At 29.0% G+C, this 20,000-nt stretch overlaps 1 protein-coding gene across 5 annotated transcripts in view; it reads left to right on the forward strand.

Annotated features, from left to right (window-relative positions):
- Cbp53E (Calbindin 53E) overlaps positions 1-12,292 on the forward strand; it is a gene marked incomplete at its 5' end in the record, with an annotated part of 43,583 nt that extends 31,291 nt beyond the window's left edge. For all 5 annotated transcript variants that reach the window (XM_070120491.1, XM_070120490.1, XM_070120492.1 and 2 more), the window contains 1 exon segment: positions 5,683-12,292. In XM_070120491.1, the coding sequence (XP_069976592.1) occupies positions 5,683-5,845 (163 nt within the window).
- Positions 12,293-20,000: the final 7,708 nt, after the last annotated feature.

Genomic DNA, 20,000 nt, shown 5'->3' on the forward strand with positions numbered 1-20,000 from the left:
TTTTTCTATGGTTGTTGTTATTATTATTATTGTTGTTGTTGTTGTTATTGTTATTTTGCAAGGGTGTTTTTTTTTTTATTATTCTCTTGGCTCTGGCGAAGCATGGCGGCGAGGACGAGCTACAGACGTAAGATTTTTTTTTTTTCTGTGGTTGTTGTTTATGTTGTTTTTGTTGTTGTTATTATTATTATTATTATTATTGTTATTGTTATTGTTATTGTTATTTTGCAAGGGTGTTTTTTTTTTTTTTTTTTTTTTTTTTGTGATTCTCTTGGCTCTGGCAAAGCATGGCGGCGAGGACGAGCTACAGACGTAAGATTTTTTTTTTTGTTTTTCTATGGTTGTTGTTTATGTTGTTTTTCTTGTTGTTGTTATTACTATTGTTATTATTATTATTATTATTATTATTTTGCAAGGGTGTTTTTTTTTTTTTTTTTTTTTTTTTTTGTGATTCTCTTGGCTCTGGCGAAGCATGGCGGCGAGGACGAGCTGCAGACGTAAGGGATATTTTTTGTTTTATTTTGTTTTTATTTTTCTGTGGTTGTTGTTTATGTTGTTTTTCTTGTTGTTATTACTATTGTTATTATTATTATTATTATTATTATTATTATTATTATTATTGTTGTTATTTTGCAAGTTTTTTTTTTGTGATTCTCTTGGCTCTGGCGAAGCATGGCGGCGAGGACGAGCTACAGACGTAAGATTTTTTTTTTCTGTGGTTGTTGTTGTTATTACTATTGTTATTATTATTATTATTATTATTATTATTATTATTATTATTATTATTGTTGTTGTTATTGTTGTTATTAGTATTTTGCAAGGCTGTTGTTTTTTTTTTTTTTTTTGTGATTCTCTTGGCTCTGGCGAAGCATGGCGGCGAGGACGAGCTACAGACGTAAGATTTTTTCTTGTTTTGATTTATTTTTCTGTTGTTTTTTTTTTCTTATTGATATTGTTATTATTATTAATATTTGGAAGGATTTTTTTTTTTTGTGATTATCTTGGCTTTGGGAAAGCATGGCGGCGAGGACGAGCTACAGACGTAAGATTTTTTTTTCTATGGTTGTTGTTGTTATTATTATTATTATTATTGTTGTTGTTGTTGTTGTTGTTATTGTTATTTTGCAAGTTTTTTTTTGTGATTCTTTTGGCTCTGGCGAAGCATGGCGGCGAGGACGAGCTACAGACGTAAGGGATATTTTTTGTTTTATTTTGTTTTTATTTTTCTGTGGTTGTTGTTGTTGTTATTATTATTATTATTATTATTATTATTATTATTATTATTATTATTATTATTATTATCATTATATTATTATTATTATCATTATTTTGCAAGGATTTTTTTTCTTTTTTATCCTGGATCTGGTAATGCTTTTTTTAATGTTTGTGATGTTTTATTTTATTTATTTATTATTATTATTGTTATTTTGTGTGTGTGTGTTTTATTTTTTCCGTTTTTCACATATTACGTAGATGATTCTTTTGGTTTTGGCAAAACATGGCGTCGAGAAGGAGCTACAGGCGTAAGAAATATTTTTTTTTCTATGTTTTTGATGTTTTTTTGTTTTGTTTCGTTTTTAAGGGAGTTTTTTTTTGTGCGTCTTATTTTTTCCCGTTTTTTTCTACATTTTACGTATATGATATTTTTGTCTTTGAGGAACAACGTAAGAAATATCTTTATTATTTCTTGTTTTTTTATTATTATTATTATTATTATTTTGAAAGGTCAATTTTTGTATTTTTTCCGTTTATTTTTTTTTTTATGTTTTATGTAGATTTATTATGTTATTCTTAATTTCTTGTTATTAATCTTAACGTTTCTTTGTACCTGATGTGAATCTTTATTTTTTCTTATTATATTTGAGTTTTATTGTAGTATTTTCTCAATGCACAAGTATTTGGCATGAATTAATGCATGTATTATTTTTTTCTTCAGTTTCCCCTCGTTATAAAACATTGGTAAGTTTCGTTTTCTTTAAAGTTTACAAATATTAATGTTGCTGTTATTATCATCATTATTGTTGTTATTTTGAAGTTATTAATGCAGGTAATAAAACACGGTTTCATTCACAATACACTAATCTTCACTTTTTATATATAGATTTTTTTTTTGTTTTGTTTTTTTTACAATTTTTAGAGATTTTGAAACCGACACAAAAGTAACATTTGTATCTATTTTTTATTTTTTATTTTTGTTTTGTTTTTGTTTTATCTTTTCACACAGATGCCAAATCTCACATCTCCGATTTTATTTATTTCTACGACTCCTAATGCTATTTTTGCTACTACTACTAGTACTACAACTACTACTACTACTACAACTACTACCACCATTGCTACTACTGCTACTTCTATGCTTTTGCTATTAGTACTACTACTACTACTATCACATCAACTGCAATCACTACTACATCTACTACTACTACTGTTTTTGCTACTACTACTACTACTACAACTGTTGCTACTACTATGCTTTTGCTATTACTACTACTACTACTACTATCACTACAACTGCAATCTCTACTACATCTACTACTACTACTGTTTTTGCTACTACTACTACTACTACAACTACTACCACCATTGCTACTACTGCTACTACTATGCTTTTGCTATTACTACTACTACTACTACTATCACTACAACTGCAATCATTACTACATGTACTACTACTACTGTTTTTGTACTACTATGACTATTGCTACTACTGCTACTTCTATGTTTTTGCTATTAGTACTACTACTACTGCTACTATCGCTACAACTGCAATCACTACTACATCTACTACTACTACTGTTTTTGCTACTACTACTACTAGTACAACTACTACAACTGTTGCTACTAGAGCTATCCCTATGCTTTTGCTATTACTACTACTACTACTACTACTATCACAATAACTACAATCATTATTACGACTACTACTACTACTGTTTTTGCTACTACTACTACAACTACTACCACCATTGCTACTACTGCTACTTCTATGCTTTTGCCATCACTACTACTACTATCACTATAACTACTAGCATTATTACGACTAGTACTACTACTGTTTTTGCTACTACTACTACAGCTACTACGACTGTTGCTACTACTGCTACTACTATGCTTTTGCTATCACTACTACTACTATCACTATAACTACTAGCATTATTACGACTAGTACTACTACTGTTTTTGCTACTACTACTACAACTACTATCACTATTGCTACTACTGCTACTACTATGCTTTTGCTATTACTACTACTACCACTACAATCATTATTGCATCTACTACTACTACTGTTTTTACTACAAGTACTACTACTACTACAACTACTACCACCTTTACTACTACTGCTACTTCTATGCTTTTGCCATCACTACTACTACTATCACTATAACTCCTAGCATTATCATGACTAGTATTACTACGACTATAACTACTATCACTATTGCTACTACTGCTACTACTACCACCTTTTATATTACTACTACTGCTATAACTACAATCATTATTACGAGTATTACTACTATTACTATTACTACTACTACTACAATCATTATTACGACTAGTACTACTACTATTACTTCTACTGTTACTACTACTACTACTACATTTGCTACTACTAATCTTACTACTTCTGATACAATTACTACTACAACTCCTATTTAGCTATTACCAATAGTATTACTACTACTACGTTTGCTACTATCAATGTACAACCTATATAAGAATATTAGTACTATTATCTTTGCTACTGCTACTACTATTACTAGCACTAGTACTACTATTCTACTACTACTGTTATCATTGCTACTATTGCTATTGCTTTTCCTAATACTACTACTATTGCTATTACTACTATATAGGAATATTAGTGCTATTATCTTTACTACTCTGACTACTATTGCTATTATTACTACTATTGCTACTAGTGCTATTATTATTACTACTACTATAGCTACTACCACTGCTATTGTCACTGCAACGACTATTGCTATTACTGCTACTATAGCTACTAGTACTACTGTTGCTACTAATATTACTATTGCTATTACTACTACTATTGCTATGACTACTACTATTAATACTACTACTACTGCTATTGCAACTACTACTATTATTGCTAACACTATTGCTACTACTACTCTATTTCTATTACAACTACTGTTGCTACTACAACTACTATTGCTACTATAACTATTGCTCTTACTACTATTATTCTTACTACTACTATTGCTTTTACTATGGCTATTATTACTATTGCTACTAATACTACTACATTTGCTACTACTAGTAATAATGCTACCGCTACTATTGAAATTACTATAAGTGCTATTACTACTGTTGCTACTACTATAACTATTATTATTGCTGCTACTAATACTATTGCTCCTATTACTAGTTTTGCTACTACTACTATTTCTACTACTACTGTTGCTAATACTACTACCATTGTTACTAGTATAGTTACGATTTCTACTACTACTACTACTACTATTACTACTATTCCTACTAATACTATTGTCACAACTGCTATTATTATTGCTACTATCGCTAATACTTCCACTATTGCTACTACTATTACGACTACTAATACTATTGCTATCCATGCTGCTAGTAATAACAATACTGTTACTACTAGCTTTACTACTATTATTACTACTGTTAATACTACTACTATTGCTACTATTATTACTATTACTACTACTACTGGTAATACTTATATTATTCCTACTACTATTACTACTATTACGACTACTGCTAATACTACTACTATTGCTACTATTATTACTATTACTACTACTACTGGTAATGCTTATATTATTCCTACTACTATTACTACTACTGCAAATACTAATACTATTGTTACTACGACAACCACTGTCATTACCAACCCTATTTAACTGTTTTTAACGACTTTTAACGATCATTAACGACATTTAACGATCTCTAACGATGCATTATATTTTTAACGACTTTTAACGACTCATCTTACACATCTAACGACCTTTAGCATTCAACGAATATATTTAACTTTCTTCAACGACAAATAACGAATTGTAACGATCATAACGACCTTTGACCCTTCTAACTACATTTACGATCTTTAACGACTTTTAAAAACACTTAACGACTTTTAAAATCAACGGATTTTAAAGTCCAACGACTTTTAACGACTTTTAATTACTTTTAATGACTTCTACCGACTTTTAACGACTTTTAACGACTTTTAGCGACTTTTAACGACTTTTAGCGACTTTTAACGACTTTTAACGACTTTTAATGACTTCTACCGACTTTTAGCGACTTTCAGCGACTTTTAACGACTTTTAGCGACTTCTACCGACTTTTAACGACTTTTAACGATTTTTAGCGACTTTTAACGACTTTTAACGACTTTTAACGATTTTTAGCGACTTTTAACGACTTTTAATGACTTCTACCGACTTTTAACGACTTTTAACGACTTTTAGCGACTTTTAATGACTTCTACCGACTTTTAACGACTTTTAGCGACTTTTAACGACTTTTAACGACTTTTAACGACTTTTAGCGACTTTTAACGACCTTTTTTTGAACCTTTTAACTACCGCCAACATCAAACTTTTTATTTTTTTATTACAGCGATGTAATTAATATTCCCCCTCCCCCCTTTCCCTTCCCCCCTCCCCCCCCCCTCTTGTGTTGCAGGGCTGGAACCGGCGTGCAACCGATCATTCACCCGTTGAGCGAAATTGCATCAATGGGCATGAAAGCTCTCAAAATGCAAAAATTGCGGGTCCGCCATTTTGTTTCCCGCACCCTTGGCAGCACTGGCGCCGCCCCCACTGGCAACACTGCAACCTCTAGTTAGTTGGTCTGGGACGAAAGAGAGAATTGAAAGAAAAAAAAAAACGAAAATTAAAAAAAAAAAAAAGTGGATTTAAATGATTTAGGGGGAATTTTTAAAAGTGTGAAAGAAGATAATTTGCCTGGATAGAAAAAAAAAAATAAATGATAATTGTGTTTATTTGTTTTAGGAGAGAGAGAAGGAGATGTGGAATATAAAAATATATTTCTGATATTTTCAGTTTTTCTTTTCTTTGGTTCATTTTACCTTATTTTTTTATTTTTTAATAGTTTTTATAATTAATTTATCATCATTATCTACTTATTGGTATTAAGTTTAAGAGAAAATATATTTTGAAATAGATCCTTTCTGAAAATTAAAATTGAATCACCATCTTAAAAATTAAAGAAATAATTATATTGTTATTCCCAAATTATTTAAAAAGTTGTTGAATATTTTGTTACATTTTTAAATATTATTGAATTATATTTGTATATATTTATTATTATATAGTATATTAATCATCTTAGATTTATTGATATTAAGCATATCCTTTTTAATTATTTTTTATTATACGAATCATATCACAATATATCTATTTTTCTGTAATATGTTATTATATTATTATATCATTATATTATATATTATATATTATATATTATATATTATATTATATATTATATATTATATATTATATATTATATTATTATATTATTATATCATTATATCTCTATTATTGACAAACATTCTTTTATTGTTTTTATTCTATTTTTTTTCCTTTTATTGATTTTTTCTCTAATTCTGTTTTATCTATCTTATTCCTCTTTATTGAATTTTCTCTATTTCTGTTTTATCAAATTTCTCCTTTTACTGAATACGTGATGATGATGATAAAGATTTTTTTTTTAATATATCAATATAATTCTTCATATATCACATTATATATATATATATATATATATATATATATATATATATATATATATATATATATATATATATATTTCTGTAATTATGATTATATTTAGATATTACAGTCCCTTTTTTAGAATTAAAGGAATTATGATTATAATTAAGATGATGATGATAGTAATGATGATAATGATGATGATAAAAAGAATAATAACTATAGTAATAGTATTAATTATGATCATAATATCAATCATAGTCGTTAATAATAAAAAAATAAATTAATTAATTAAACAAAAACCCACGATTCCAAAGAGGAAAGTAAAACATTTTAAAAATAAGATAAAAACATGATTCTAAAAAATAAATAAAAATTAAACATTATAAAGATAGAATATCAACAAGATTCCGTTTTTTTTTTTTTTTTTTTTTCTTTGGATTGTTTTTTACTCTGGATCATAAGGACCAATTTCCCTAAACAAAGTCACTGGACCTGTTTTTGTGAAAGATAATTATATACTGAAATTAATTTCACTTTTAATTTATTTAATCTTATTCAATTAATTTATCTAATTTTAATTGAATTTTATCTAATTAGATCATAATCATACGAATTAATTAATATCATATAATCAAAATTATTAATGAGGTCATAATCACACGAATTAATTAATTTCATACATTCAAAATGATTAATTAGACCACAATCACACGAATTAATTAATTTCATATAATTAAAATTATTAATTAGACCACAATCACACGACTTAATTAATTTCATACATTCAAAATTATTAATGAGATCATAATCACACCAATTAATTAATTTCAAAATTATTCACTCTAGTTATTTTTATGATTGAAGTTTATAAAAGCGATTTTTTAGTTTATAATTCTATAATTGGAACTTGAGTTTAAATATCTATAATTAATTAAATTTAAGATTTATTTACGCGAGTTAATAAGTTGAAATATCTATAATTAGTTCAATTTATGATTAATCATAAGAATTTGATTCTAATAGAACAATTAATTCCTATTAATTATATTTATTAAATTCATGCCTATTAATTATATCTAATTCATTCATTGTTATTGATTATATTTAATTAACTCTAAATGTATTTAGGAAGTAATGTTATTTACTCATTTAATTATTTATGATTTTTTTTTTTTTTTTTTACTAATCTTTAATTAATCTTTCACAAAAAGACTGACTTTTAATAGAGAAAAAAAAATATCGAATCAAGAAAGATGAGATTAATAAAATGTTAATAAAATTTAATAAATTAATTTATTAATTTAAATTTAATTGATAAAATTTAAAATGTTTTAATTTATTATTATAATTAGATATTATCATTATGATTATTAACTATTGTTGATTATTATTATTCTCATTTCTCTTGATTTTCCTGTCCTTTTAGCAAAGTAAAAAAAACAACGAATATATACTAAGACATATATAAAAGATTAGATTGTATAAACAATAAAGAACTGATATAAATTGATCCTAATTGATCTTAGTTAATCACATAAATAAAGGGATAATCTAATCTAATTATTTCGTGAAACTTGAAATCTTTATCGTCATGGTCACTGAGTTTCATTTCGTTTTTCATTTTCTTCGTCAATTTTTCTCTCTCGCTTTTTTCCTAGAGTGAAAAATCAAAAAAAAAAAAAAAAAAAAAAGGAATAAAAGAAATATTATTGAAAGATCAGGATTATAATTCGAAAAATAAAAATTAAACAAAGAAATGAGATAAAATAGTAAAGATAAAAATAAAGGGTAAGATGGATAAAATATAATAAAAGTAAAGGGTAAACTTAACTAAAAAAATGAAAGAAAATGGGAACTAGAGCCTTACGTTTTCTATGAAGCTTCACAGAAAACGGGATAATGTTCCCCCTCCTCCATAAAAGATAAGGAAAAAAATGGAAAAATCCATTAAATAAAATGGATAGACTTTATATATATGTTTTTTGTACATTTTTCTTCTCTCTCACTCTTCCCTCTTTCTAGATTTTCAAAAAAGAAAAAAAAAAAAGTGACGGATACATCGTTTCAATCAAGCTTTTTGCTAGATATAATTTTTTCCTCCTTTTTTTAAATATAAGATAATTAATAACTTTGCTCTCGTGTTGTTATGAACGCATGGTTGGGGGAGAATCGAATCTTTATTTGTTTTGTCTTTGTCTGTCTTCGTTCGCATATTAATCTCTATTATTGAAGCTATTTTTTATTCATTTTTTTTTATCTTCATTTTTTTTTATCTTTAATATTATATCGTTCTTTTTAGTATTATTATTTTAATCTTTGATATTTTATTTTCATTATTTATTTATCTATCTTTTTTAATATTTATTTAATTCGATTTGATTTTAATATTTTAATCTTTATTGTTTAATCAATATCATTTCCCTTCGTTATTATTATTATTATTATTATTATTATTATTATTATTATTTGTTTGTTTTTGTCTGTTATTAACCTTTATTTGTTATCATTTCCCTTATTATCATTTTCGTTTATTATTATTTATCCGTTTACCGTATTTCTTAGTATCATCATTACTATCATCATCATCATTATCAATCTAATTATTATTCTTATTCTAATACCATTATTATCATCATTATCATCATCCTTACTACTATTATCATTATTATTATTATTATTATTATTATTATTATTATTATTATTGTATGACTATTCTTTTGATTAAGTAATTTAATCTCATTAATGATCTTTTAAAAAACTAATTAAATTCATGAAAATTCCAATTAAATATTTAATATTTATTAAATTAATTAATATTAAGAAATTTAATAATCTTTTTATGATTAAATAAATTCGTCTCATTTATGAATTTTACCAATTAATTACGGTTGTATTTATTCATTTTTTATTCACTTGGTTAATTTAATAATTTTCAGTGGATTATGTCAAGGTTTCTAAGATGTTAACATGTTATTAATACAAAGATTCAATCGGATAAATTCGTATTGTCAATATTTTTAATAAATTTAATTATTCATACGATTCATCACCTAAGTTTCATGTTGATTTTTATTTTATTTATTTTATTTATTTATTCATGTTTTTATTATCATTATTTTTTTTCATTTTCATTTTCTTTCATTATCAATATTTTCTTTATGTAATTTCTGTTTTTATATTTCTAGTTTTTATTATCAATATTTTTTTTAGATTTATTTTTTATGTTTTTTTTTCCTATTTCATATTATTATTTCTTTTATTTAATTATTCGTTTCTTGATAAATTAATTTTTGATTTAATTAATTAACAATTTGATTCCCTCTCCAACTTATGTCGGAGGTAGACTAGAGGCTGTTATATATATATATATACATTATAATGTGTTTTTAATATATTTAGGAAGAAAAAATATATATATAACTGAAATGTTGTGATGTTGGTAATTAAAAAAACAAAAAAAACTTTTTAAAAAATAATTCTCTCTCTCTCGTAATAATTTCTGAGGAAGAAATTAAATAAAATTAGTATTATTACCAATATTCTCTTGATCATCAATGTAATTATTGTGTAATTACTGTTTTACATTACATTACATTACATTACACTGGGAAATATATAAATTCATATCACACTAATTATTTTAACCATACTAGTAATATGAATTTTTTGTTTATAATTATCAGTCTATAATCATTGATATAATTATATTTAATTAATGAGCTTATAGATATAATTATATTTGATGAATGAGTTTATAATTTTTAGTTTATACTTATGAATATAATTATATATGAATATAATTATAATGAGTTGATAATTATAAATATAATTGTATATAAATATAATTATAGTTGCATAATTAGTCATATTCATTAATATGATAGACGGAAAATTTCTTTCTTAATTACATATCATATTTCTCTTTCTCTCTCTCTCTCTCTCTGTCTGTCTGTCTCTTTCTTTTATCCCCCCCCCCCTTTCTCTCCCTCCCTCCCTCTCTCTCTCTAGCTCTCTGTCTCTCTCTCTCTCTCTCTCTCTCTCTCTCTCTCTCTCTCTCTCTCTCTCTCTCTCTCTCTCTCTCTCTCTCTCTCTCTCCCCCTCCCCCTCCCGTCTCTCTCTCTCTCTCTCTATGGATCACTCTCCCTCTCTCTCTTTCTTATTCTCCTCTCTCTCTCTCTTATCTCCCCCTTCTATCTCTGTCTCTCATATTCCCCCTCCCTTCTCTCTCTGTGTCTCCCACTCTGTCTCTCTCCCTCTCTCTCTGGTTTACTCTATCTACCTCCCTCCTTCCCTCTCCCATTTTTCTCTCTCTTTCTATCTTCCCCCACCCCCCCCCTTCTTTCTCTCTCTCTCTCTCTCTTTCTCTCTATATCTTCCCCCCGTTCTCTCTCTCTCTCTCTTTCTCTCTCCCCCCTCCCACCCCCTCCTCTCTCTCTCTCTCTCTCTCTCTCTCTCTCTCTCTCTCTCTCTCTCTCTCTCTCTCTCTCTCTCTCTCTCTCTCTCTCTCTCTCTATTCTTATTAATTATTATTAATTTTGTATAGATCACTCATTCCGTAGTTCTAAGTTTCTATTTATAGTAATAGTATTGGTGATGATAATAATTAATTTTTAATTACATTGGTGTAAGTGTTCGTACTGTTTTTTATGAAGTAATTAGTTGTTAATGGGGTAATTAACGGTTAATATAGGAAGGGAAATTAATAGAAATATTAGTGACGAAGATGACGAATGAGTGATAAATTAAGATAAAGATTAAATAAAATGATAATAATTAAAATAATCATAATAGCAACAATATTAATAATGATTATGATGATTAGTCATAATAATTAATGATGATAATAATAATAACAGTAATAATAATAATAATAAAGATAATAATATGATAATAATAATAATAATAAAGATAATAAAATGATTATAATAATAATGCTAATAATAACAATATTTAAAATGCTAATAATAATGATAATAACAGTACTGATAATAATAATAATAATAATAACAATAATAATAATAACAATAATAATAAAGATAATAATATCAATGATAATGATAACCATAATAAAGAACATAACTGTATAGTAAAATAGCCCTGAGAATAAATAACAATGATAAACATGATGATAACATAGTTAATAACGATAATAATTAATACAATAATAATAATTACAATAATGATAATAATCGTAATTAAAACAACGAAATAATTCATTTTATAAACCTTTTGATTATTTATTTTCCACTTTGAATAAATGAAATGATAAAGACTCATCAACGAAGGTGGGAAAGGGGATAACGAAAACAAACTGGAAATAATTGAAAGGAGAAAATAAAGTAATATAGAAAACGAGAACACTGAGAAAACGGGAATGTGAAAAGAGAGAGAGAAAACCTATAAAAGAAAACGTGTTACTTGCAGCAGTGATGTTATTAGGGGTAACTTCAAATAACCTTTTTTTGGCATGATTAACCAATGTAGTGAGTTGTAGCATTGTAGACTTTTACTCTAATGTGTCCAAGTTTTACATGAATAAAAGGAAAAATAATAAAAAAGAATAGTCTTTCCTTATTTCCTTTTTCAAGAGAAAGAAAACGAACTGTGGATGAATATTTTGCATAAAAAGAAAAAAATAACTTTAAAAAATCGTTTTTTTCTTGTCAGTTCTATTTTGAAAAGAAAGAAAATGTGTCCACAAATGATGAATAAAAATTGACTTCACGAGTAACATTAATTGATAAAAGATAAATAATAACAATAGTGATGATATTATTCCGGTAATTTTCTATATTACCTTCGCCTCACCGATATCGACAATTTTGGTATCGTTGGATTCCTCTCACTCTGTACAATCCAAATATGTAGGTTTTATTGCGCGAAAACCCCTTGTTAGCGGCAAACTTGGGCACTATATCGGGGGCGACGATGTCGGAGCGGCGGCCGGAGCGGCGGACGTAATATAGAAAATTACCCTAATAATATAACCCACAGTGAAAATAACCATGGTTATTCACATGACTTTCCACTGCAGGGGGCTGTGCCCCCTGCGACCCCACAACCCCCGCCAAGGAAACAAAATCTCCACCACGTATTCACGGCAGGATAGAGCGCACACGAACTAGACGCGGAGCTGATAACCTACAATAACCTAGGATCTTTAAAGTACTAACCTGGTTGATAAATGCCGCCGATAGTAGAGAGGGTGCTCCCTTCACGCAAAAATTGAAGGAGGCGGGGTGCGTCCGGCAGGAGGTCCTAGGCCGGAGGATACAGCGACGCTGCAGCACAGGAAGTAGCGCAACCTCATATTCAGGTCCTGGTAGTGCATGAGGAACATGCACCGAGCCAGGTACCCTGCGAAGTGCTTCTTCCTGCTGCCACAGAGCGGTACCTTCCTCTTGGCCTCCCTCCACTGCCGCTCGATCGTGTTCGTGTAAGCTTGCGTGTCCGGATCTACAAAGTGGTACGAGTGGTTGACGGTCAGGTGCTCGAACCCCTCGTCAGAGAGGCAGTTGTAGGCCTTCCAGCAATCGGAGATGATGATCGACCCCGGGGCGATCCGTTCCTTAATAACTGCAAGGAGAGTGTCGCTGGTCCGATCCTCCACCGGGACGAGGAAGAGATCGCGCGTCTCCCTGCAGATACCGCCGAAGACCCACTGCCCGTCAATCACTCGGCCCACGTTGTACTTGCGGCGCCCGAACTTGCTCTCGTCTATCTCGACGATCTTTCCTTGGCCGCCGATCAAGAGCCCAGTGAACCATCACCTCCCGGCAGAAACTCGACCAGTCGGTGAAGGTCGCTGCGCTCAGTCCCAGCTCGTGCCGCATGAGCCGGAACGTGAACCTCTCCCGGACGAAGAAGATCACGAAGATCAGCAGGGTCTCAACATCGAGGCGAGATTGCTCAAAGAAAGAGCCCACGAACATCGAAGCGGACCAGTCACACCTCTGCCTCTTCTGCTTCCTGACCGCCACGGACCTATCACACCTGAACTTTTTCTGCTTCATGTCCAGGCGTGCTGGCTGGCCGCACCTGCCGCAGGCTCTCTCCCGACGGAGGAGGCCGTGGCGGAAGCACATTTCAAGCATCTCATCCTGGCTTGTTGCTACCTCGCGCAGAAAATCTATCTCGGAGTAGGAGCACCCTTCACACACTGTCATCGCGGCGGCCATGGAGAAGTACTGAATGCGACGGTTATTTCGGTTAGGATTTCGAAAATCATGGTTCCAGGGGACGGGAAACTCGACCTTGAGGCCATCGGCGTAACATCGAGAGAGGCGCAAAACCCGCCGACGAGGGTGCTCTTTTCATGGTATACTCTGTTCATCCTGATTATACTACAATCGTGTCTGTATACAAGGCTGAGTATGTCAAGGTTAGTATGCTAATTCAGTGGGAATGTTACGAGGTAAATTCGTCCGCCGCTCCGCGATCGACGAGAATTGTGTAACGCTCTAGCCTGCCGGGAACACGTGGTGGAGGTTTTGTTTCCTCGGCGGGGGTTAGGGGGCAGCAGCCCCCTGTAATGGAAAGTCATATGAATGACCATGGTTATTTTCACTGTGGGTTATATTATTAGTGTTATTTAACCTCGAATTTCTCTAGAACCTTCCATGCCCTCCCCTGCTATCAGGGTCAAGTTTGCCGCTAATGGGGGGTTTTCGCGCAATAAAACCTACATATATGGAATGTGGGCAGAAAGAGGAATCCAACGATACCAAAATCGTCGATATCGGTTAGGCGAAGGTAATATAGAAAAAAAAAAAAAAAAAGCACGTGGGGTTTATTTTGATGACGTCACAAAAGTCACGGATGCTCTGTGAATATGGCTGATCATTTTGGTCTTTTCAATTTCGAAATAGGATGGAAAATAATGGTTTTAGTGGTTATATTTTCGCTGAACGAGCATCAAAACAGACGCCATGACACCTTCTCGAGTTGCTACTGATCGAGCCTTTCCCATTTCGATGACTGTTCAGTTAAAATTAATTAAATTAATTTAATTAAATTAATTAATTAATTACCATTAAATCACTATTTTCCATCATTTTTGAAAATTGAAAAAAAAAAAACTAAAATGATCGACCATAGACACTAAAGGCGCCGTCACACTACCACTTTTTCCGTCATTTTTTTCTCAATTTTCTGGGTTTTTTTCTATTCTTTCTATTATTTTTTATGATTTTTTATTATTTATTATTATTTTCTATTTTTTTCTATTTTCTATTATTTTTTCTATTTCGTCTGAAAACCTTTCCGTCAACTTTTTCAGCCAAACAAAGTCAAATCAAGAGCTATATTCTAGAACGTTTGTATTGATGTTAAATAAGATTGTCAAAAAAAAATGACTGTTAAATAAAATTGTCAAAAAATGACTGTTAAATAAAATTGTCAAAAAAAATGACTGTTAAATAAAATTGTCAAAAAAAATGACTGTTAAATAAAATTGTCAAAAAATGACTGTTAAATAAAATTGTCAAAAAAAATGACTGTTAAATAAAATTGTAAAAAAAATGACTGTTAAATAAAATTGTCAAAAAAATGACTGTTAAATAAAATTGTAAAAAAAATGACTGTTAAATAAAATTGTCAAAAAAATGACTGTTAAATAAAATTGTAAAAAAAATGACTGTTAAATAAAATTGTCAAAAAAATGACTGTTAAATAAAATTGTAAAAAAAAATGACTGTTAAATAAAATTGTCAAAAAAATGACTGTTAAATAAAATTGTAAAAAAAATGACTGTTAAATAAAATTGTCAAAAAATGACTGTTAAATAAAATTGTCAAAAAATGACTGTTAAATAAAATTGTCAAAAAATGACTGTTAAATAAAATTGTCAAAAAAATGACTGTTAAATAAAATTGTCAAAAAAAATTACTGTTAAATAAAATTGTCAAAAAATGACTATTAAATAAAATTGTCAAAAAAATGACTATTAAATAAAATTGTCAAAAAAAATGACTGTTAAATAAAATTGTCAAAAAATGACAAATAAAATTGTCAAAAAAATGACTTAAATAAAATTGTCCAAAAAAATGACTGTTAAATAAAATTGTCAAAAAAAATGACTGTTAAATAAAATTGTCAAAAAAAATGACTGTTAAATAAAATTGTCAAAAAAAAATGACTTAAATAAAATTGTCAAAAAAATGACTGTTAAATAAAATTGTCAAAAAAATGACTTAAATAAAATTGTCCAAAAAAATGACTGTTAAATAAAATGTCAAAAAAATGACTGTTAAATAAAATTGTCCAAAAAATGACTTATTAAATAAAATTGTCAAAAAATGACTGTTAAATAAAATTGTCAAAAAAAATGACTGTTAAATAAAATTGTCAAAAAAGACCAATAAAATTATCAAAAAAATGACTGTTAAATAAAATTGTCAAAAAAAATGACTTAAATAAAATTGTCAAAAAATTACTGTTAAATAAAATTGTCAAAAAAATGACTGTTAAATAAAATTGTCAAAAAAATGACTTAAATAAAATTGTCAAAAAAAGACTGTTAAATAAAATTGTCAAAAAAAATGACTGTTAAATAAAATTGTCAAAAAATGACTGTTAAATAAAATTGTCAAAAAAATGACTGTTAAATAAAACTGTCAAAAAATGACTGTTAAATAATATTGTAAAAAAAATGACTTAAATAAAATTGTCAAAAAAATAATTAAATAAAATTGCTAAAAAAAATGACTGTTAAATAAAATTTTCAAAAAAATGACTATTAAATAAAATTGTCAAAAAAAATGACTTAAATAGAATTGTCAAAAAAATGACTGTTAAATAAAATTGTCAAAAAAATTACTGTTAAATAAAATTGTCAAAAAAATGACTGTTAAATAAAATTGTCAAAAAAATATGACTGTTACATAAAATTGTCAAAAAAAAATAACGGAAAAGGTGCTCACGTCACAGCGCCTTAAGCATCCGTAACTTTTGTGACGTCATCAAAATAAACCCCATGTGCTTTTTTTTCCGAAAATAGAATCTGACGCCACGGCACCTCTGATCTCGCCTTTTTTCTGATGACAATGGCAATAATCATAGCAGTGATGATAATAGCAATAAGAATAATATTAATAGTACTAATAGTAGTAATAGCAATAATGTAAACAATCATAGTAGTGATAATAATAGCAATAAGGATGATATTAATAGTACTAATAGTAGTAATAGCAATAATGTAAGCAATCATAGCAGTGATGATAATAGCAATAAGGATGATATTAATAGTACTATTAGTAGTAATAGCAATAATGTAAACAATCATAGCAGTGATGATAATAGCAATAAGGATGATATTAATAGTACTAATAGTAGTAATAGCAATAATGTAAACAATCATAGTAGTGATAATAACAGCAATAAGGATGATATTAATAGTAGTAATAGCAATAATGTAAACAATCATAGCAGTGATGATAATAGCAATAAGGATGATACTAATAGTACTAATAGAAGTAATAACAATAATAACAATAATGTAAATAATCATAGCAGTGATGATAATAGCAATAAGAATAATATTAATAGTACTAATAGTAGTAATAACAATAATAACAATAATCATAGCAGTGATGATAATAGCAATAAGAATAATATTAATAGTACTAATAGTAGTAAGAACAATAATGTAAACAATCATAGCAGTGATGATAATAGCAATAAGGATGATATTAATAGTACTAATAGTAGTAATAGCAATAATGTAAACAATCATAGTAGTGATAATAACAGCAATAAGGATGATATTAATAGTACTAATAGAAGTAATAACAATAATAACAATAATGAAAATAATCATTGTAGTGATAATAATAGAAATAAGGATAATATTAATAGTACTAATAGTAGTAATAGCAATAATGTAAACAATCATAGTAGTGATAATAACAGCAATAAGGATGATATTAATAGTACTAATAGTAGTAATAGCAATAATGTAAACAATCATAGTAGTGATAATAACAGCAATAAGGATGATATTAATAGTACTAATAGTAGTAATAGCAATAATGTAAACAATCATAGTAGTGATAATAACAGCAATAAGGATGATATTAATAGTACTAATAGAAGTAATAACAATAATAACAATAATGAAAATAATCATTGTAGTGATAATAATAGAAATAAGGATAATATTAATAGTACTAATAGTAGTAATAGCAATAATGTAAACAATCATAGTAGTGATAATAACAGCAATAAGGATGATATTAATAGTACTAATAGTAGTAATAGCAATAATGTAAACAATCATAGTAGTGATAATAACAGCAATAAGGATGATACTAATAGTACTAATAGAAGTAATAACAATAATAACAATAATGTAAATAATCATAGCAGTGATGATAATAGCAATAAGAATAATATTAATAGTACTAATAGTAGTAATAGCAATAATGTAAACAATCATAGTAGTGATAATAACAGCAATAAGGATGATATTAATAGTACTAATAGAAGTAATAATAATAATAACAATAATGTAAATAATCATAGTAGTGATAATAATAGCAATAAGGATGATATTAATAGTACTAATAGTAGTAATAGCAATAATGTAAACAATCATAGTAGTGATAATAACAGCAATAAGGATGATATTAATAGTACTAATAGTAGTAATAGCAATAATGTAAACAATCATAGTAGTGATAATAACAGCAATAAGGATGATATTAATAGTACTAATAGAAGTAATAACAATAATAACAATAATGTAAATAATCATAGTAGTGATAATAATAGCAATAAGGATGATATTAATAGTACTAATAGTAGTAATAGCAATAATGTAAACAATCATAGTAGTGATGATAATAGCAATAAGGATGATATTAATAGTACCAATAGCAGTAATAACACGTACACACGCACACAAGTACACGCGCACACAAATACACACGCACATAAATACACACGCACACAAATATACAATCACAAATACACATGCACACACACAAATACACACGCACACACACAAATACACACGCACACACACAAATACACACGCACACACACAAATACACACGCACACACACAAATACACATGCACACACACAAATACAAACGCACACACACAAATACACACACACACACACAAATACACACGCACACACACAAATACACACGCACACACACAAATACACACGCACACACACAAATACACACGCACACACACAAATACACACGCACACACACAAATACACACGCACACACACAAATACACACGCACACACACAAATACACACGCACACACACAAATACACACGCACACACACAAATACACACGCACACACACAAATACACACGCACACACACAAATACACACGCACACACACAAATACACACGCACATACACAAATACACACGCACACACACAAATACACACACACACACACAAATACACACGCACACACACAAATACACACGCACACACACAAATACACACGCACACAAACAAATACACACGCACACACACAAATACACACGCACACACACAAATACACACGCACACAAATACACACGCACACAACCCCCCCACACACACACACATTTTCAAAAATACATGCACACACGCATATACATACATGCACACACATGCATACACATACATACAAACACATGCACATACAAACATGTACATACACATGAACATACATACACATACACACACATACATACACATGCACACACAAACATACACGCAAACACACGCACACAGTCATTCACACACCTGTACACATATACACACATCAGCCACATATATACATATACACACAGGCAAGCACACATTCACGTACACACAGTCATGTACACACACATACATATATATACAAATATATACACACATTCACTTCACATACACACACGCACGCATACACACATATACACATGCAGATACATACACACATACACACACGCATGCATACACACATACACATACACAGATACATACACACATACACGCACACATACACATATACACATATACATATACACATACACACATACGTACACACATACGTACACACATACGTACACACATATACACACATACATACACACATACATACACACATACGTACACACATACATACACGCACACAAACTGGAAAGGAACTGGCGGATCTTTGACACATATACGAATATACATACACAAACACATACGTACATACACACACACATATGTATACCTACATACAAACACACGCAGACTCGTACATGCACATATACACACATGTGCAC

The sequence above is a fragment of the Penaeus vannamei genome, unplaced genomic scaffold, assembly GCF_042767895.1.
Source record: "Penaeus vannamei isolate JL-2024 unplaced genomic scaffold, ASM4276789v1 unanchor5358, whole genome shotgun sequence".
Classification (NCBI taxonomy): Eukaryota; Metazoa; Arthropoda; class Malacostraca; order Decapoda; family Penaeidae; genus Penaeus; species Penaeus vannamei.